Raw genomic sequence first — 22829 nt, forward strand, 5'->3', positions numbered from 1 at the left:
TCAAACGAACCTAAAACATTGTAGAGGGCGCAAATCAATTACTCAACGATGCAATCCTTTAGTATTATCTATTAAAAATCCAACACTTAATGACTCTGGAATCTATTCTATAGGATTCCAGTGTTCATAAATTGATACTGTACCCTGCAATAGAAAAATAAAGTTACATTTTGAAGGCTACATCTAAACAACAATTTTGAAACCTATAAACCTGCTCCAGAAAATGATTTTATCAAAGCAATAAAAATTTAAACAAATTGAAACAAACAAAATTGAAACATGAAATGAATAAAAATACTTGGCTAAACTGGGTACAGTATACTGCTCATACCTTAACTACGGAAGATTGCATTGTATGTTCTGCAGCTAGACTACAATTAAATACTACATCAATACCATATTCTAATGAAAAAGACCTGACTTGTATACTTAAACTCTCAAAAACATGGTCAGGTGTTTGTACAATAATTATGTTAATTATTCTATTCACTATAAGGTGTAGCAAATTCACTAAATTTAAAACAAATTAAATTGTCATACAGAGTTAACTCAAGAAATATTCATGCATTTAAGAGGTCATTGTCTTATCAATCTAAACCCAAACCCAAAGGATTGCCCTAGATATGTTACTTGCCAAAGAATCATAAATATGTATCAAGTTTGAAGCAGAATGCTGTACTTATATACTAAATAATACCTCTCCTGATGGGAGTATTACTAAGGCTCTGAACCACCTTAAGTCTTGGTCCATGGAATTTGCTAAAAATTCTGGCGCATCTGAAAACACTTGGTCAAATTGGCTCTACAAAATGTTTGTTATCTTAGTCATAATTGGATGTTGCGTCATGCCATGTCTTAGATTGCTGGTAGAGATCGAAGACATGGGCAGGGCCACTGCCCTAATGAAGAAGCTCTCTCGTCACAAATTTCATTATTCTTCATAAGGTCTCAATTCTCATGTCCCGAACCAATTGACTAAGTTTGGTCAAAACTATGTAGATTGATCATTTGTTTTAAAAGATATAAAATCCAAATTCTGAGTCCCAGTAAGTGCTCCTTGTTTCTTATTTGCTGTCCGAGAGTCATGTGTTAATTTATGTTTTATGTTAGCCTAAGGGCTGGGATGTGTTATAATGCAGTGATTAAAGCTAAAGCTAATATTTTACTCATTAGGGGAACTTTAAATTGAATGCATTATTATGTGAAAGTAGTGTTTTGTTTTTAATTTTGGTTTTGTGATCACATGTGATATGTGATCAAAAGGGGGAATTGTGAGATTAATATATATGACAGGGGTGGCGAACACGCGGCTCTCGAGCCACATGTGGCTCTCTGCCAATAGGAATGCGGCTCTTTGCCTCGTATAATATTTTCTATATACTGCAGCTCTTTGCATTGTCTCATGTTTCACTTATTTTTTTGTCTTTTAAAACACATTCAAATCCACCAGGGCTTATTAAAACAAATAATAAACAATATATACAAACTGATTTATCAGCTTTTTTTTACGCTGCGTCTGACACGTGACCGCTCGTCATCTGCGCGGGTTACGTCTAATGCTGGGAAAATAAGTAAACATTTCATGCGCGTGCAGACTGTTACCCTCGTTGTCAAAATGGCAAAATGCAAAACTAAACGAAAATATGAGGATGAACACAGATCATTTCTGGAAGAATGGGAAGATGCTTACTTTTTTATTGAACGGAATGGCAAATCACTGTTTAATCTGCAATACTACAATATCACATTTCAATGCTTCAAATCTTCAGCGTCATTTTAGCGCTCTCCAGTGTAATATGGACAAGGAATTCCCCAAAGGTTCTGAACTACGCAAGCACAAACTGAGCACCTTGAAAAGCCCGATAAAAAGATTCAAATGTTTCAGCAACTGAACAAGCGTGGAGAAACTGAAACTGTGACACTTGCATCCTATAAAGTGGCGTGGAAGATTGCCCGTGCTAAAAAAAAAGTACAACGAAGGAGAGTTTTTAAAACTGTTTTGTAGATGTAATTGAAACCTTGGCTCCAGATAAAAAAATCCCACTGAGATTATCATCCCATCACTCCAACAAGGTAAGAAAATCTTTGCTGTAGTTTGGAAATAACACCTGACTTATGCTTGTGTTAATATTTTAATAAGATAAGATAAGATAAGCCTTTATTAGTCCCACAGTGGGGAAATTCCAGTATTGCACCGCACAGTTAAAGAACAGAAGGATAATGGTACATGCAATAAAACAAGATAATAGGTAAATAGTTTAAAATAATTTAAAAAATAGACTTAAAAAATAAACTAAAAATATTCCATCAGTTTACATTATACAGGCCCTGTGTTTCTGAAGTGTGTTCAGTAGTTGTGTGTGTCAGAGAGAGACAGAGATGAAGATAAAGAGCAAATGTGTGTGTGTGTGTGTGTGTGTGTGTGTAGGCTTGACAGAGTGAGAGAAAGAGAGAGAGAGGAAGAGATGCCTGTGTGTGTGTGTGTGTTTGTGTGTGTATGTGGGGGGGTATCTGACCTCTGGGTAGGTGCTGTGTTAACTCTGGCTAAGCTGCATTTGATGTGTGTGTTGAGGGTGGACACTTATCTTGAAATGAACAGAAGTACAATGCTTGCTGTTGTTTTGTAAGGAGAGGAGTGTTTTAAGGGAAATAATATGGTTGTAATTGTGTGTGTGTGTGTGTCTGTCTTGTCAGGTCAGTGCGTCGTGTGGCTCTTTGAGTCTTACGGTTGAAAATTTTAGCTCTTTGTACCTAACTTGTTCGCCACCCCTGATATATGATATATTATACTTTGACCTGTATGTTTTTGTGGGTGCCAGTGTGGCACGATTATGTCATAATGTACTTGGAATATACATGGACATGGAAGTGTTATGCTATGTGCATTTTGTACCAAGACGTGCAAGACATGTGTTTCTTAAGAAAGACCAGATCAGCATGCTGACTTTGTCTTCAGTGAACCCAGATAACATGTACATGTCTGTATATTCCAAGCTAATAAGAGAATGTGACGTGTGCTACTAGTATATAGAGCCCCCCTGGAGATGTAAAATCAGGAGATTGTGTCGAATCAGTTTGAATGATGCCTGTGCCAGAATAAAGAACCTGGTTTATGGATCTACTTGAGCCTACTGGATTTTTATTTGCGGTGTGCCTCCGGGTAAAGCTGACATGGCCCAATGTGTTTGTGTTGTAAGGGCCACTTTGTTTATTTTATTTGCAGAAGGGATTTTGTAGGACACACCCAGGCTTAAGCGTTCATTGTTGCATACATCCTTAGTGTGATATAGTGCACTCCTTCAGGATACGTTTTCTGGGATGCTTATCTCTTCTTGAATTATACCAAGTTTAACCCTGGTTTGTAGTTATGCTTCAGACATTAACTTGGTCTAGTTTAGATTTAATTTAAAAGAGCTTTAGAGAAGAAATTGTGTGTTGTTGTTTTTTTTATGAAAATATAAACTTAAATCATTATTTTACATATTGTTCATGATGAACTGTGATATTGATTTTAAAATGCCATAATTATAGAAGAGGGTCCATTGACTTCCTGCTTCAAAACTGCAGAACAGAGAGGGCCCACCTCTTCATTGTGGTATTTCACTGTAAGTAGCTAAATGTTTTGAGTAATCACAAATAAGTACAGCAGTGTGGGCAGGGATATGGGGTAGGTGAAAATAGCATTTTTTGGAACATTTAAGACTCATTTGAAGGATTATACAGCATGAATCAAGTCTGCTTTACCTCTGCCCTGCTTGTGTCACAAACAGAGCGATTTTCCTTTGATAAAAATGTTTTTAAAATCATGTAGTTTAAAACCATCTCTTACGAGTTTCAGAGCTGTTCTGTGTTTATCTGCAGATGCAGACAAAACACTGGTGGGACAGGCGACCACAGTGGGACTCTGTGGACCCCTCTGCATTCAGTGTAAAGTCCTCTGTCTCATACCAGTCCCAAGTGTGAATCCTTACAGCTTCTTCTTAAAGCTTGTGTGAGAGTTTGTATTGAGGCCTCAGTACTGACAGTACCACAGGTAGTGTGTGTATCTCCTCTTGTGTTTGTCCAGCCCTGCTGTTTTTCTCAGGAAACACTGTAACTGTATCCAGCTCTGAGCAGGGCCAGTGACACTATCTGACTCACAACAAGCACCGTGCTGACAGCCCATGGCCTCGCATTCTCCAACTCTGTGTGCGTGTTTGTGTGTCTGTGTGTGAGTAGTGAGAGTGTGTGTGTGTGTGTGCACATGTGTGTGTCTGTATGTGAGTGTGTGTGTCCGTGAGCAGTGAGAGTGTGTGTGTGCATGTGTGTGTGTACTCCTAGGGGCAATGGCTACAGAGATACACATCACACAGGCCAATGTCATCTGCTGTTGTCATGTCATGGTTCAGCTTTTGCACTTCTTTTGTTGATCTTGAGCCTGTCAGGATCTCAGGATTGAACTGAAATTAGATCTCACATGGGAATAATTGTGAGAAGTTCAGTTACAACAATATATTAAAGTCTCTGTACCTGATTTTAAAACATGAAAAACAGAACTAGTTCATTTTAAACGGTTTGCCATGGTTCAAAGTTATTCCTCACTTACCTTATGCATTCAAGGCATTTTAATTATTCACCATGATGAGTTTATAAGCATTTTTTTGCAGCTCTCAGAGTGGAGTTTGCTGTCAAGGTAAAGATGATAAACACTAGCATGTTAATCACACACTTCCTGATTCTTAAACAAGAAAACTCTTCATAATTAGATGCAGACAATACACAGCAGACTTATTTTCACCTCAAGAGCTTTTACAGTATATCTGTAGTGGGGCAGGACAAATTTTACCTTTTGGGTGTAGGACCTTCATTTATGTTACAAAAAGCAAACAATTTGTGAATCAGTAAGGTAATCAAAAATGCCTGTGAGACATTGTGACATGTCTACTTCTGCATATTACAGAGGTTAAAATTTTTATTCACATTTACAGACACATTTTCCAGTTACTGTGATGAAAATTATAAACAGTGTCTACATATATGCATATATATTTTTGCATGTTGGCACCATGTCACTCTAGCTGAAGTAGTGACACTGGTTTTCTGGTGAACATGAGTGATAGTGGGTCACATTACAGGAGCAAACCCGCTGGTACAATGAGTGTCACAGCTCATGTATGTTTCATACATAAAGCAGCTCTTAGTCCACTTCCCCATGTCGTCTTATGAAGGACATTATTTATTCATATGGAAACAATAGACATTTTGTAATTTTTCTCTTTTCTGACATGTGGTGGATGTAACTAGATATGTTATTTATGTGCAGAGATGTCAAATCTACGGTTAAGTGCTAAAGCATTTCAATTTCATGAGGTTATGTTGAAATAACTATGCTATAATGTGACCGAGTTTTAAAACCCTTGTGACTTTCTATAAAATGTAACTCACATAGATTAATCATTTCTGATGTATAAACTACATTTCAGAGAGATATTGTTGCTGCAGATGGAAAAAAAAAAAGTTAAATCTAGTTATTTTACTTAAAGACACTGTAGCTGTTTTTTGTCTTTAAAATGTGAAAAAAGAGCTAGTTCATTGTAAACAATTTGCAGTGGTCCAAAGTTATTCCTCACTTATGTTATTCCTCACATTATGCATCCTGAACATCCTAAGTATTCACCACGATGAGTTTATAAAAGCTTTTCACAACTTTCAGAGACCAACCAGAATGGAGTTTTTAGCTACAGTGCTAACATCAACTAGCATGCTAACCGAGCACTTCCTATTTTTCGGACACTAAAGCATTTTATAATTAGAGAGAGAGTACTCACTTATTTTGCCTGCTTATACAATATATCTGTATTGGAGCAATTATATTATTATCAGTTAGTCAGTCAGTATTATCAGTTACAATGTGTTTTTGCCCTGGTGCAATATTTCAATTCAATTATTTATTTTCCAAAACTAAATAAAAATGGTTTCATGAACACAAACAAGACTTTTAATCAGACTTGAGCCATTTAACACAAAACATAATCCCATGTCTTCCTCTAACGTCTGAACGCTGCTCTAAACCACATGCTTTTACTGACAGAGGATTGGCTATAGACCTCTCCATTAAAAAGACCCAAACTGATCAAAGACCACCAGTGTTGATCAGATACCGATATCACGATGATGAAAAACGCTCTTTCTTTAGACAATAGAATGCAATTTTCAACATTAAATGGTAAAGTCTGTGGTCTTATACTTCATTCTTCATTCATTTATGTCCTGTCAATGGGACTTTTTTAGTATCGATACCTGTTCAAATGAGAATCTAGTTTCGATACTGGTTTGAGTATTCGTTTGTATCTCATTTTTGATACTTTTGATAACCCTACTGACCATTACACATGATCTGATTAAAATGTATTACTCAGCCCTGTCCCTAACCTAACTCTCTCTTTCTTTCTCTTTACAGTGGAGCCAAAGGTGTATGTGTCTGCGGGCCCCACGGCACTCATGGACGGGGCCAATGAGTCCCTGGTGGCCACGTGCATCGCAGAGAGAGGCCGTCCAGCTGCTGAGGCTTTCTGGGAGACGGATCTGCAGGGGCGTAGTGAGAGCCAGAGCCAAGACGAGGCAGACAGCACCACGTCTGTACACGTGCACTATATGTGGCATCCCCAGAGCTCCGCCCAGGGCCGCGTGCTCACCTGTGTGGTCAAACACCCAGCCCTGCAGACAGACTTCCGCATCCCCTTCACACTCAATGTGCACTGTGAGTAGACTGCTTTAACAGCTTCAACATATATAACCCTTTTCATCAGGGAGCTTGTTCCAGGTTGGATTGGGGCAGGTTCTGGTTCTGTGCTGTGTTTGCGTTGTTCTTTTTCATATAAGAACTAGTGTAGGCTATGTGTATCTATGCACAACAGCACACAGCTAGATGCAGTCACAAGAACGGTCATCATGGCTATTTCCACCCCAATTTAATCTCTTTTTGATGAGTCGCGCTAAAATCACAAAATCCCAACAGACAGTGGACAGGGAGCTGCGGGTGTCACTGACAACATGTTAAACATATTAAAACTCCACCAGAGGACATTTATGTGTTTCGAAAATAAACTGAATTGAATAGAAAGGTTGACCTTTTTGTCTTGATCTTAATGCTTCTTTCAGAGCCTAATAAATAACAAAATAATGCCACAAGCGCAATAATAATAATAGATGTTCAGCTACAGCCAAAAGAGGCTCATCGAGGTTAGCAGTCATGGGAGCAAATTTTGAGCAGAGTTCCATATTTCGAATTTCAACCACGAGTATCATGGCAACCAAAGCGCCAATCCAGAGCAGGGCTGATGAAGGTAACACCCCTTCCCACCGGCACCGCTGGTTTAGCGGAGAGCGGACGCTTAGCAACGCTATCAATCAAACCTGTTGCTAATGCTAGCGGGAGCGACCTCAGGGAAAGAAGGCAACTGAGTTCTCTTTTAATGTTCATATATTGATTCACGGACACAATAATGAAATAAAAATCCCAGGATCATGTAGAGTGGAGAGGAACATTTTTAAGACCAAAATGATGAGCCTGACAGTAGCAGTTACAGAGACAGATGCCACAGTGTACGTAAAGTGAATTGGAGCCGATGGAGACAGAATGCGGCGGCTAGAGTATTAGCTATGTCCATTTATATATACAGTCTATGTAATCTACACATAAAATCAACTGGGTAATCTTACTTATTATGAGGTTTACTTTGATGTTTTTTGTTTTTGCTTTAAGACACAAACATATCCCTTTGTAACTACAGAAGTGTCCTGTGGTGAAGTATGCTCCTCATTTATAAAGTCTTTAAGATGATGTCAGTGACGCCCAAACTCCGTCCACTACTTGATCTGTCATTTTAGCATGACTCAGCAAAAAACCTCATACAATAGGAATACTCTGGTGGTCTGCAAATTATAACTAACTATGCAATATTTGATACTGAATCTGCCAAAATGACACATGTTGTGACACATTTGTGATGAATCTGTTTATTTAAGTTTTGTGTGTGTGCTACTTAAACAGTCAGGGGTCACAGTTTGAAGTAAGTTTGGAATACAAATTGTCAGCGGCCATTTTGTCTGCGATATTTGCTTTTTGACAAGCATCTCAGTGAAAGTGAATACTGCATCATTATGATGGTAAATTATTATGGTAAATGGTCACATTTTTCTATAGCGCTTTTCTACCTTCAAGGCACTCAAAGCGCTTTACAACAAGGAACCACTCACCCATTCACACACACATTCATACACCAGTGTACACAGATACTGAGGGCAAGGTGGGTTAAGTGTCTTGCCCAAGGACACAACGGCAGCATCATCTGTGTGAGCTAGAATCACAGCGCCAACCTATGGATCAGTGGATCCGACCGCTCTACCAATGATGTTTTATGTCGAGAGCGGGATCTGAACTGCCAACTCTACCAACTGAGCTACTGTCGCCCATGAATGATTCATGGGCGACATGAATTTATCTGTCCCAAATGGCCCTGAATATTGATGCAGCTACTTTTGTAAGATCTGCTATAGATGCCAATTTGCCTTAACAAAAAAAATGCTCCACTCTGTTAATTGCTCCTGTTCTATGTAAATCCCTGCCTCGTTGGGCCACAGCAGTAAATGTAAGTGAGAGGTTAGCCAGCTGTTTGAACACACACAGGCACAAATGCACATACACAAGCACACGCACGCACACATGCAGACGCACAGACACACACACCCACAGGCACACAAACACGCACACTTGCATGCTCACACACACATACACACACACAAATGTGCACACTGACACACAGCAAACACATAAGGTCTACAGCAAGTGAACTGTGCCTGCAGCTGTTCACCTATTCATTTCACTATTTATCACCCAATTAACATTTACATCATTTGTGAGAATTACACAGTGTGCTGAGTCAGGAGCAGCCTCATTGGCAGCAGAGCATATTCCAGAGTGCAGCATTATTACAGAGATGACAGCAGAGGTTTATCAAATGTTCGATTTTACTTTTGCATTCATGGTGAAGAGAAGGAGATGCAAAGTCTGAATGTTCTGCTGCTGCTGTGGAGATGGAGATGGGGCTGAAGAGAGTTGCAACTGTGCTTAGAAGAAAGAAGTGCGAGAGAGTGCATTTATGTGAAAAGATTAGAATTATTAGTCCAGTGGCAAGAACAGATAAAAGGTCAAAGTGCATTGACCGGTTACCACAATGTTTTTGTAATTATTGCTTGATTTGGCAGGATATTTCCTGTGGAAAATATTTATGATAGTTTTAAATCAGTGAAGCAGCACTTTAGGAAGAAAATTTGAAAAAAGTTTTAATTCACAGGAGGTAACACCGATTTTGGCCGCATTCACACCACACTTGTACCGCTCCAGAGTGTGAGTGGAGCTGCTCTGAGACCTCCTGTTCGAAGTGCTCTGGGATAGGCCATTTAGTGTGGTCCAGAGTGAGACTGTTGGGTTCACCCCAGCCTAAGCACTGCTCTTGGAGTCAATGCCCTTTTACCTGACTAGAGGCAGTGTAAAAACGACCTTTGTCGTCTTCGTCTTCTTCTTCTGCTTCTTCTTCTGTTTCTTCTTCTGTTCCTCCTCCTTCTCCTTTTCCTCCTTCATCACTACTTGCTACATAGCCTCTGGCAAAGGAACCAAGCTACACAGAACCAAACAGAAGGCACAGGATTATCAAACTAAATCACATAAGTTTCTAATGTCTTTTTAAAATGCTCTGAAGCTATAAAAGACTCATTTGAGCTTCTGTTGTAATAATCATAATGGATGAACACTTGGCTCGTGGTTCAGGGGAAGTCTGTTTGGACACTGTGGGCTAATGAAGGTGCTTTATGAAATATTGATCAGGTTTTAGCAGCAACACAAGGTGTGTGGTCTACAGAGTAGAGACAGGAGCCGCAAACCAAGGTTAAAATGTTAAAGGTCATGTGACAGGTTTTCATATTCTTCTTTTGACTTGGTTTGGTGGATAGTCCCTGTGATCAATGTTTATCACAGTTTTACATCAGTTAAGTGGCAAAAAAGTTGAGAAGAAAAGTACAAAAATACAGGAAGAACAGAATCCCTGCGCCTATGTCACCAACACAAAACTCCAAATACAGAGATCATATACAAACAGGGAAGGCATTTTTCTGGCACTTTAAATCTTCATTTTACTAGAAATGTTCTGATTTGAATCTAATCAGAATTATTATGTAATTTAGACAAGTTCTGGCCATTATTTACATCATGATTATTTTACATCATGATTGCTAGTTTTGGCATTATCTCTATGTATGTCATATCTGCTGCACTTGTCCAACCAGGAAGTAAAATGATGAAACTGAACATTTTAAGTAAAATTTTAAGTACTATTATTTTAAGTGTTTTAGTAAAATGAGTAGTATGCACAAAAGGCGGAGGCATGTGGCTCCATAAATCATGTCAAAAAAGCACCATTTCAGTGTGGACGAGGGATCCTTCTGACCTCCAAAGGACTCAGATGGACAAAACTGACTTAGTGTGAGCTCTGGTTTATTACAGGGGCACTTCATTCTCATCTTGTTCTTTTCTGTTTGGGTCATGCTTCGTCAGTGGAGTTTATTATTAGCTGCAGAACATTTATGTCACAGCTAGGCTGTTGTTTTACCACAGGCCAGAGTCATTCTGTTTGTTTGCTTTGTGCACAATCACACTGCACAACAGAAGATAAAATAGGCTCTGTACACAGCAGCATGCTAGCTAGCCCACTGTGAGATAACCCTAACTTTAGTCAAAAGCGTAAAATATAAAATAAATAAAATAAAAAATACAATTTTAATGAAGTTGATTGTTTTATGTAGATGACTTCAGTTTGTGGTGTTGTTTAAATACTTAATTATTTGAGTTGTATGACTTGACAAAATCCCATGGAGAAACAATTAAGTACAACAAGTACGACAAATACTGGCGCGAACAGTGATGTTGCCAGGCGCTGCTGTGCACGGAATTAGAATTAGAATTATATTTACAATATTTACCTTGATTTAAAGGTGCACTATGTAACTTTTTTGATTGAGGGTCTGCAATTTGCTTGTCTCTCCTGGAATATTCCACTTTATAGCATTCAATTTATCTATTGCATCTCCATTGAAACAAGTAAGTGACGGCATTAGGTGGAGTTGCAGGTCAAATTTGTGGAGAGGTAACCTGCTCACATTAAGTATGTATGCTTGTTCAACGTTTTTTTGAGCAATGAAAATACTAATTATTAATACAAGACAGATGTCATACTGAGTAACAGGCAAGCAATAACATTGTCATGGAGATAAGCAGAAAGTTACATAGTGCCCGTTTAAGTTTAAAATTATTTAGTTTGAAGCACTGCATTCTTTTTACTGACTGGTTTATTCAGTCTATTATACTTTTTATTTTCTTTTATAGTAAGCTTTTTTTTTTTTCCAATGGATATAGTCACAAAAATTCCACTAAAATAAATGTTTTTCAAAACTAGTAAAACGAAAATATTTTTACAGTGCAGTAGAAGCAGCTCTTTACATTGTTCTGTTTTGACAGTGTTTGAATGTTATTCTTGTGTTTACGTAGAGATAATTCTATATGTTTTTCTTGTTTGCAGTTGCACCAGTGGTATCGATCAAGGGCATAGCTCAGAACTGGTACGTGGGCCAGGAGAATGTGAAGTTTGACTGTGGGGCCAAAGCCAACCCACCAGCGCGCTACTACACCTGGATCAGGTCAATAGCTTTGAAAAACTCACAAACTAGTTCAGTTCAAAGCAGTGTACCCCACTTGTTCCTCACTTTCCTAATGCATTCAGAACATCCTAATTACTCACCATGATGAGTCTGTAAGGGTTTTCCACAATGTTCATTACAAAATTGCTGACAAAAAATAGCATGCTAACGGTGAATCAGCCTTACTTGCTTAATTCGCGGATGATAAAAATAATTAGATGACCCAAACCACTTGCTAAGAACATATTTCTTTTTCTTTCTGTAACATTTCCGATATGTTAGTTTTACATCATGAGCTTTGCCAGTCAGATATTTTCTTTATAATTTGTTTCGGGCAGTTTCCATTGTAACCTGAGTGTTTATTGGTTGTGACAGAGGTAATAAGCAGAAATTGGCAGCAATAATCTGACCATGTCCCCTAAGGTGGCTGCAGCTACACTGTATAATGTGTTGTACTTAAATGGGCACTGTGGAACTTTTCTGGTGGATGGTCCTTCCGTCACGTATTTGTTTCCATGGAGATGTTATTGTTTGTCCCGGAATGTTCCACAGTATGGTATTAAATATATCTACCTCCACTCTGAATAATACGTTTTCCAAGGGAGCACCTGTAATGTCGATATACACGATTCCAGACACAACAATAACAACATGGAAATCAGAAAAGTTACGCAGTCCACTTTTAAATGACTGTCGATTGGTTCCAAGTGATACAAAATTTGGACTGTAGTCAAACTCTGTGCTGCCTCCTGTGTGCTGCCTTGGGCTGTGCAGTTTTAAGTTCTTGGTGACATCATGCAGCACTGCCCTGATTACAAACACTTGGCTGCAGGGGCAGGGTTTGAAGTGTGGATACCTGTTAGACCCCACTCATTCTCCCCTTTAGTCTTCCAGACCCCAACCCTTCTCCCTCCTCATTCTCCCCTTTGGTCCTCCAGGTCCCACCACTCCTCCACCCTCATGCTCCCCTTTAGTCCTCTAGACCTCACCCCTCCTCCCCCCTCACTCTCCCCTTTGGTCCTCCAAACCCCGTTTAGTCCCACTTTAAAATGTACTCATTATTTATGCAATTTTATTTTATGATAGAGCAAAAACAAAAACAACTTCAAAATAATCTGGAAATGTTTGTCTATAAACATGTTGACTGTGCAATTCTAAACACCTGTTATTACTTCCATTTTATTATCTGAATCATCATAACCAAAGCCACATGTTTTACTGATTCAACAAAATTGCTCCATTCAACTCAGTACATTTTGATGTGTTTCCTCATCTGCAAAAGTCCAAAACAACTGTGCTCTCTCCTTTAATGCCATTTTAGATGGAGTCAAATGAAATGCAATAGGGCATCTATAAATGAATCTAGCACTGTTTTGGAGCCTAGACACTAGTGCTGTCAAAAGCACTGCTGCGCCCGCTGGGAGGGCTCACGCTATAAATACAGAAGCTCAAATGGGCCATACATCACATCAACACCAGGCCTATTGGCAGCTATTTGTTCTCACGTAGCTTACAAAACATAATGGAACATAGCTGCCTGGGAGCACTCATGCTTTTTCTAATTTTTACTTGGTTTGGTGGGTAGTACCTGTGGTCAATATTTATCATAGTTTTTCATCAGCAGTTTATGAATAAAGTTGTAAAAAAAAAAAAAAAAAAAGAAGCAAACATTCAAATTACAGAAGTAGAGTTGAGTTCAAATCCCTCTATCTTTGTTATCAATATGCCAAATTCCAGCTTTGTACCTTGTTTACAGTATGGTTGCCCAGTTAGTTTTTCAATTCCCTCTGCCTACGTCACATCTATGTATAACCAGGAAGTAAAATAATGAACTTCACCAAAATTGTAAAACCTGAGAAAACTAGGGACAATTTTTTGTCAAATCTTAAAGAGGGGGTATTCAGCGAAATCGAGTTTTTGGAGCTCTCTCCCGTGTTATAACATTCCCTCATGCAATCTCTCCTGGACACTATTTGACTCCTCCTTACAGTTAGCAGTACAGGGCTGTACAATGCTCCGCCCACAAACCTACGTTGTCCATGCTCTCATACGACAATTCTCCATAAATATACAAAACAGGATACAAAACAATACTCTACAGTTTCACAAACCTGATGTGATGTGCAGTAGTTTCATTAGCAGTGTGCACATTGATGTGCTGTGGTAATGCTCTGAAGGAGGAGCGCAGAGAGCAAAGGGCAATATGTTTTCAACGAATATAGCATTTTGAAAACAATAAAAGGTAATGGTGATCTAAATATGTTATGTGCTAGCAGTTAATACCCCATAGATGTGTAATATCCTTTCCTTAATACCCCATAGGAGTAAAATACTCTCTTTTTAATACCCGATAGAAGTAAATACCACCACCTTTAATACTCCATAGAAGTAAAATACCCCCTTTAATACCCCATAGGAGTAAAATATCCCCTCTTTAAGTGTATCTAATCTAATACTATGCCTGTCTTCTGTCCCTGTGTTCAGACTGGATGGGCAGATGCCAGAGGGAGTGCACATCTCCAACAGCACATTCGCCTTCACCCGAGCGCTGGACCGTAATGACTCTGGAGTGTACCGCTGTGAGGTCATGAACGACATCGGCCTACGAAGCAAAGACGTCAATCTCTGGGTGCAAGGTATGCTCGGGAAGGGGTGAGAGTTCGATTCCCGGAGCAAAGTGTGTGGCCTGCCTATGTCTGGTTTTATTATTTTCCTCCATCATCAATCTAAAGCAGTAGGCTAATTCTCCAGCTAGCTAGTACTCCCAAACATAAACTAGACTCCCTAGGTGTCGCGTAGCGGGTGTTCCTGACAGGTGGGTGAAATGCAGAGAACAAATTTCTTCACAGGGGCAATAATTTCTAACTTTGACTCCTCACCTTTTCAGACAGGAGAATGTGATGATGTCATACTCCCAGCTGGGATTGGAATGACAAATATCCAAAATTAAAATCTATAAACTTTGAGCCTGACGATTATGTCGTAGACTAGGCTCTTGCTACATTAAAGGGGCACTATGTAACTTTCTTGTTGTATGGTCTGGCATCTGCTTTACTAGTGACAAAACAGAGGAGGTTTAGTGTCACTAGATGTTTACCAGATCCTCACAACTTTGAAAATCTTAACTGAAAGTTAAGATTAGGCTAGGTTATTTATAACTTACTATTTTTGACGGCTAATGCTAACAGTTATGGCCTGACTCCGGTGTTCCAAACTCTTTCTGGACTAGCCAAGTTGCAGAGTGGATGATATCATTAGCATAGAATGCTGCGTCTTCTAATTATATGTGTATGATGCCACATCCTTCAAATCAGGAAGAAACCTTTGTCTGGATTATTACCCATGAATTATCTGTTTTTTTCTATGATTGGAATGTTTCTCAAGGGATTTTTTGTCACTTTTAACACTTGAAATCAAATCAATGCAAGAGATTAGTTTAAAACCTACATAGTGAACCTTTAAAACTAATTTTAGATATTTAAAAAGTTATTTTACCTGCCCCTCATTCGCTGAGAAGGCCATGTCCCATTACAATGTAGTGAGCTTTCCAGAAGTGAGCATTCTATTGTGTTTGTGTAGACTATTCCCGCCACATTCTTGCGTGGCTAGTGTTTATTTGAGGTGAGCTTAGCCTCTTAGCTAGCGACCACACGGTTCTGGCCGAGCTAAGCCGCACTATGAGTGTCTTCTACGCATTCCTCATTGAGAGCACATAGAAAGGATCACCAGTGACCGCTCCAGCCCGGTGCTTTGGCAACATTAGATTCCACCAACGATAACCCGCTTTAGGCACTCAGCTAAAAGAGAGGCTCGGGTTTCAAACAGGAACAGGTTATAACAATCAAAACATGCCACACCACTTATAATGGACATTCTTCTATTACATCTTTCACTTTATGAGCAAAAGTCCACACTCACTACTCTGTCATTTCAATCATTTAAAGGCATACACGTTAAAAACGTGATAAACAGAACTAGTTCATTTTAAACAGTTTGCAATGGTCCATAATTATTCCTCACTTACCATATGCATTTAGAACATCCTAATTATTCACCACTAGCATGCTAACGTGTATTTCCTGAATACCGGACAATAAAGTGCTTTTTTTTTTATGTATATATTTTTTTTATTTTTTTTAAAAAAGGGACAATGCACATTAATCAACATTACAAAAAAAAATGTAAATGTGCCCGAGTTAGCTGACTAGAGCTAGTTTTCATCGGTTGTCCCCAGGCCAGATGTAACAAGGCAACCTGCAATTAAGAGAACATTTCACATCAAAAACATTCAAAGATGTTCATAATTAGATGCAGACCCTCCCAGCAAAAATATCGTCGGTGGTGTGATTCCTCCTCCTATAGATGAATATTGCTGTTGTGTTCTTGGGCACAACGAGACAACCGCTTCGCCCCCAGTCTCTGCGTACACTGGTGTATATGTGTGTGTGTGAGTGGGTGAATGGTTTCTTGATGTAAAGTGCTTTGAGCCTTGAATGTGAAAAAATGCTACATAAATGTGACTATTGGGGTCGCAATTTCCATTTTAGTTTGAGAAAATAGACCTTAACAGTCAAAGATGCTGATGGTTGGTTTGTTGTTTGAGAGAACCAACAAAGGTAGTGCTGTTATTTTTTAAGTTATTCTTAATTTTAAAAACACATGATGTAACTTTTCTGATGGGAGCCAGTACACATCTGCTTATATTCATGTAGATGTTATTGCCATGCATAGAATGTTCCCTGAAACATATTTATCTCTTTCATTCTCTTTCACAAAATACATTTTAAAAAACTTTCTAAAGCATGCATTCTTACTGTGAGCGAGGTCACCTTTCCACAGATCTGACCTTTAACTTGACATGATGATGATCAACTCCTTGTCTCTGTGTAAGTTTAATGCTATTTCAGTGAACTTTCCAGGCAAAGCAATAACATCTCCATGGAGACAAGAAGGTGGCAGACCCTCCATGAGAAAAGTTTCATAGTTCACCTTTAAGATAGCAAAATAGAAACCAAGTAATTGCAGTTATTTGTGAAATAGATTAATCTTGACAGAAATCCTTAATGTTTCCGAACCAACATCTGTATGACTCTGAATCATCTGGCCATAGATTATTATGGAGACTTTTTATCACACAAAAGTCAGGTGTATTATGTGACCATCTGCTCTTGAAACGCTCTGTATCATTCCAACAAGTGTAAAACAACACAGACAATATGGAAATGCTCAGACGCCTGCGTGTTGCTCCTGCCTAGTCTGGATGGATTTATGCATAAGCGCTAATATAAAAGTGGACTGGATCTCACATTCGTCTGCAGTGCTTCCTGTGTGCCTCTCCTGGCCTGGGTGTGGATCCGGAGAGCTGTGCATCTCCTCTGTTTCTCTCGGTTCTTGTCTCTCGGTTCTCCAAACAGAGTCCACTGCTGTGTTTGGCTCGGCTCCTCGTGGGTTTGGCTCAGGTCTTTCTGTCAGGGCTCTCACTGGTTTACAGTCACGCTTCAGACCAGAACACAGCTGACTGTCCACGAGAGAATGGAACTTTTATCCATTAATCCATTTATCTGTAGCTAAAGGTGCACTGTGAAACTTTTATTTACTGATGTTAAAGTTGCACTATAGAACTTTTATCTACTGGTGTTAAAGGCGCACTGTGCAGCTTCTATCCATCTACTTTTGTTAAAGGTACAGAATTGATGGTGGAGGGTATGCACCTGCTTGTCTCCATGGAAATGTTATTGCTTTGCTTGGAATGTTACACAGTATGGTATTAAACGTATGTACATTTGAACGTATGTATCTATCACCCATTAATGAAAGATTGCATATTTTTCTGGGAGTGGACCATCATCTGCATGATTCCATGGAAACGTAAAGTTAAAACCACACTCTGGAACATTTCCCATGGAAATAGTGTGGAATGTTACAGCCAGAGGAACAACATTTCCATGGAGAAAAGCAGACACTCATTTCGCCTGGAGGAGGACCTCCTCCAGGCAAAATAGGTGTCAGGTTTTCTTTTTTTCAGTGCAATAAAACTTTTATTTTAGTCTGTTAAAAAGGATGGATTTAAGTGCGTATTGCTAAAAAGTACCTTTAAAAACATTACTGTGAGTGAGATTGACTTTCCATGGATCTGACATGTAAGTTGGCCTTGTGGTACCACCACGTCTCCATACATAGAGATAAGTTTAATGCCATACCGTAGAACACAGGCAAAGAAATAACATCTGCATCAAGATAAGCAAGTATAGTGCCCACCAGTAGCTACACAACTAAAACATAAAACTAAGGTCATATTTTAAGCATGAAATGGGAGTGAAGAGTGAGAAGAGACATGGAAAAAACATGGAGGTGCACGTCTGGGTTTCTGCAGAGATGACCTCACCAAACAGAATGAGTTGCACATGTGAATGAAACACAAGGCTTCTCTTGGTATGTTGATGATTAGAAAACAGTATCACATGGTTAAACACTCATAAAAGTCCATTTTGCATAATATATACCACCCTTGCTTCAGAGTGGAGACTAGCGCACTCCTCCTCCTCCCCTCTGTTGCTGCCTGCTCCTGGCTACACGCTCTGGGCTGTGTGACGTTTCCTCTGCTGCTGCCTGCTTCTGGCTCTGGGCTATTGGTCTGAAAGCTCTGCACTCACGTAAAGTTTGGACACACCTCCTCATTCAATGTTGTTTTTTGTTTTTTCTTTAATTTTACTACTTTCTACATTTTATATACAGACAGAAGACATCAGATATATGGAGCAAGATATTTGGAATTATGTAGTGAAGGTAGTGAAGGAAAAGGTAAAATAACTCTTTTTAATATTTTTTGACAAAGCAAAAGTTGGATACACTGTGGATGTGAATATAAAATATATATATATAAGAAAAAATTGTTGTTAGTAGTTGTTATTTACCTTTTTTCTTGTATAAAGTAGTGAAAAAAAAGGAAAAAAAACACGTTGACTGCTTGTGTAGATTATAAGGATTTATTTGCACAACAGCAGAAAGGAGACGTGAGTGAGCTAAAGATCTGGTAGTGAATCATGAATTTAATCTGCCTTTTTTACATAAATACGCAGTTTTCTTCTCCTTTTCTGTTTAAATAGTTGTTTTTGGATGCTAGTACTGTGCGGCTGTAGTATTTTGAGTGCAGTTTGGGTCGGATACATCAAACCAGAGATACTGAAAGATTTTAAGAGCTTTTACCACGCCATGTTTTTAATCAGCTCTAATTACAGATGCTCATAAGTAGGTGGTTAAGTAGCAAAAATGTTTACTCAAGTAAGAATAACTTTACTACAAAATAACATTACCCAAGTAGAAGTACAAAGTAGTGGTCCAAGAAATTACTCAAGTAAGAGTAAAATATTTTTGGGAAAAATACTACACAAGTAAAAGTAACTTAAAGAATAACTGTATGTAACATCTGATTTATAATTTTGGTGAATGTGACAAAACACGACCTAACTCAAAAAATGATGCATTTTCAAAGAGTCACAAAAATGAGTTAAACTAAATCATATCTGAAGGAGCTGAAGAGAAGAAACACACATTCAAATTATTTTATATTGTCAACATAAAGCTCAAGTAACTTTAGACTTACTCACAGTGGGAAGAGGAACCACAACTTTTACTCAAGTAACAGCACTGTTACTTCAATACAAATATTATTAAAGTAAGAGTAAAAGTATGCTGCTAGAAAAATACAATGAAAAGTACAATTTCTTTAAAAAGTAAGTAGTAAATGTAACTGACTACTCCCCACTCTGCTCATAAACACAGAGCATACACAGTGCCTTCAGGGTGGGACTCAGGCAGGAGAGTTATGTTGGCCCCACTTTGATTTGTGTCTGGTATCGTCACATATTTTAGTTGTAGCTCTCCGGGGTAAATAAATAATATAAAAGCTGATGGAATTGCAAGAAGGCTCCTTCATCTTTCCGACCCATCTGGAATTCATCTCAACCGTTATAATTACTTTGTATGTAAAACAGAGATTATGTAACTCTATGTTAGAAAATATCATTAGCATAAACCAGCTATTAGTAATAAATAGATTAGGAATGACATAAAAGACTAAAGAATGACAAAACCAGTTTAACCTTCAAATGTAAAACAGAATTCATACAGTCACAGGGTTTGTTGAAACTATGTCCTAGTTTGGTCCTGGTTTGAGCCCAGTGTGGACCAGTAGACTTGATTTAGTCCTGTGCAGTGGTGGAAGAAGTGCTCAGTTTTCTTACTTAAGTACAGATACAAAAGTGTCACGTTACAGTACCCATACTACTGAGTAAAAAACTACTACTATAACTTAGTCTCTCACACAGATTTTGAGAACTAGTTAAGCGGAGACACTACAGGCAAAAACATTGTTGTTTTTTTTTGGTCAGTTTGGTCAGGTCATACAAGCTTTCAACAACAAAAGTGTCCACTCTGCACTGAAAGATGCATTAATAATTAATATTTAATTATATCAACCTGTCTCCATATTTTTATGGGACAGTGCATATCCCCCATAGGGACAGAAGGATCAGCTCTTAAAGTACACACTTAACAACGTACAAAAGGATGGTTATAAAAGTTTCAACTTAAAATTTTTAAGCAGTTTTTCAGTGAAGTTAAATTTATTCAAATACGAAATAAGATCCAAAGCCCCCTCTGTAATTCTTTTTGTATCTAACATGACAAAAAAAATGAAGCAAGACATTTGAACCTGGTGCAAATATTTTTGAGATTCCCAAAATGGTAAATTCTCTCAGTTTTTATGTAAATTTCCGCATTTATATGTCAAAACATCACATGATCAAAAACTTACAATGCACCTTTTTTCTTACATTTTTAAAAGTAAAATGCAGAGGACATTGCAAATTGATATCCCTAAATTTAAGCTGTTTTCTTCTTGACCTGCAGCATCTGGTTAAAGAATTATGCAGAATTTTCTTCAATTCAATTCATTTTATTTTTGTAACGCCCAAAATCTCAACAACAGTTGTCTCGAAGGGCGTTCATGTTTTGGTTGATGGGGGAAACCGGAGTACCCGGAGGAAACCCATCATGACACGGGGAGAAACATGCAAAACTCCGCACAGAAAGGCCTGGGTGACCCGGGGATCGAACCAAGCCTTCATGCTGTGAGGCATGAGTGTTGCCACTCAGCCACCGTGCTGCCTACACACAATTGATTTCATTATATTTTATAGTGATTTTTATAAGATGTTTTTGTGTTGGGCCCCAGACTTCAACTCAAACCTCTTAAGCAGAATATCACATAACCCCTGAGCGGTCTCAAACGTTAAGAAAAGGACTTTTTACTTTTCAGCCCTGGTCAAAAATGTAGTGGAGTAGAAAGTACAGATACCTGCTCTCAAATTTTGTTAAGCAAAAGTAAAAAGTACCTACTGTAAAATTTACCTAAGTACAGATGCTTAAGTGGAGTACTTTTATGTTTGTGCTTCCTATATTTCACCATTGGTCCTATTCTATTTCTTGTTTAGTCCAGAGGTTTAGTTGTTGTGTGTGTGCAAGTGTAAACGCACCCTTAGAAAGTATCAGGCTACAGTGTAAACTCTATGTATACTGTTATTAAGCTCTCTTTAATAAAATATACTTCATCAATAGAGCAAAAGTGCAATCTTTAAAAACCTGGATTGGAACTTGTGTGGTCCTTGTGAGGCATGTTTTCTGTCACAAATCACTGTGGGATTACAGGATCAGTCCATGTAGATAACCTGTGCTCTCTGACACTGTGAAACCAGGGCTACAGTGTGGGTGAAGGGACTAGCCAGTCTTAATGAAAGTTTGTTTAGCAGTAATCATATCAGCCAACACAAGACACAAGAGTTTAGAGTTTGTTAGTGCTTCATCTGTAGGTCCTCTAGGGCTGTAGCTAACTATTATATTTATCACATCTCATTATTTTTCTAATGTGAATTGGATTTTTTTGGTAATATAAACTGTAACCAATTAAAGCTAAAATACGCCAAATGGAGACAAACTGACAGAAAATATTTACAATTTATGATTAATAATTAATTAAGGATTTTTCAAAGAGGAAGTATTTTTTTTGCTTTCTCCCATGTTATAATGTTGTTCCCTCATCAAAAACATGACTGAAAAGGTTTTAGATGTCATCCATACATGTTTGAATAATCTAGCGTTCTCTCCCAAGCTCTATTCAAACTGTCTTTATGGTTAGCTGTAAGAATTGTACAAGGCTGCGCCCACAAGCCTTACCTCACCCATTCTCCCATATGACAATTCTCCATAAATATACACTAATCGGGAAAGGTCCTGCCAATGGGACTTTTTTAGTGTTGACGCTGCTCAAATGAGTATCTAGTTTCGATACTAGTTTTAGTATCGATTAGGATCTGCTTTTCCATAATTTAATAACTGATAATAACTGTTTTGACTGCTGATTTTGAATCTGTTTAATTTACAGTTCACAATTATATGATTTTTTTCAGTACTCAGTGAATCGTTGCAGTCCTCGTTCTCCCTCACAGCAAAAACCTCTTTACTCCACAACCTGATCATTACTAGTATTTTTTTATATATCGACCAAGTCCATTCTGGTGGTTAATCAATGGCACACCATTTGGAGGGAGTGTTGTGTCAGGCTGCTCAGGTCAGGTGTCAGGAAGCAGACACCCGGGTCCCACCACCCTCTGCCCCTGGCTCCAGCTCTCTGCCCCTGATGAGACAAACCCGAGAGAGCAAAAGGGGGAGACAGGACTAAAGGATAAAATAGAGAGACAGGGAGAGAGACAAAGTTGAGATTGGAGGAGAGAGTGAGAGATAGAGGTAATAGTAGGAGAGAATGGGTGACAAAGAGATTGGAAGGGAGATGATAAGAAAGTGAGAGTGAGAAAGCTATGAGGGAGAGAGAACAGTGGCACACACAGAAAATTGAGAGAGAGACAGAAAGACAGAGGAGTGGTCTGAGAGAGAGACACATAGAGGAAGACAGAGAGAAGAGAAGGCAGAAGAGGAGGGAGAAGAGAGAGAGAACAGAAAGATAGGAGAGAGGGAGGGAGTCAGGGACAAAGACAGAACAGAAGGAGTGGAGTGAGAGAAAGGGAGAGACAGAGGGAAACAGA

At 38.6% G+C, this 22829-nt stretch overlaps 1 protein-coding gene across 1 annotated transcript in view; it reads left to right on the forward strand.

Annotated features, from left to right (window-relative positions):
• The window catches only part of nectin3a (nectin cell adhesion molecule 3a), an 82728-nt gene that overhangs the window by 50986 nt on the left and 8913 nt on the right, over nt 1-22829 (forward strand). Inside the window, exons 3-5 of the mRNA XM_055225914.1 lie at nt 6440-6739; nt 11613-11730; nt 14215-14366. Coding sequence (XP_055081889.1) covers nt 6440-6739; nt 11613-11730; nt 14215-14366 — 570 coding nt within the window. The remainder of the gene's footprint in view (nt 1-6439; nt 6740-11612; nt 11731-14214; nt 14367-22829) is intronic.

The sequence above is a fragment of the Periophthalmus magnuspinnatus genome, chromosome 13, assembly GCF_009829125.3.
Source record: "Periophthalmus magnuspinnatus isolate fPerMag1 chromosome 13, fPerMag1.2.pri, whole genome shotgun sequence".
Classification (NCBI taxonomy): domain Eukaryota; kingdom Metazoa; phylum Chordata; class Actinopteri; order Gobiiformes; family Gobiidae; genus Periophthalmus; species Periophthalmus magnuspinnatus.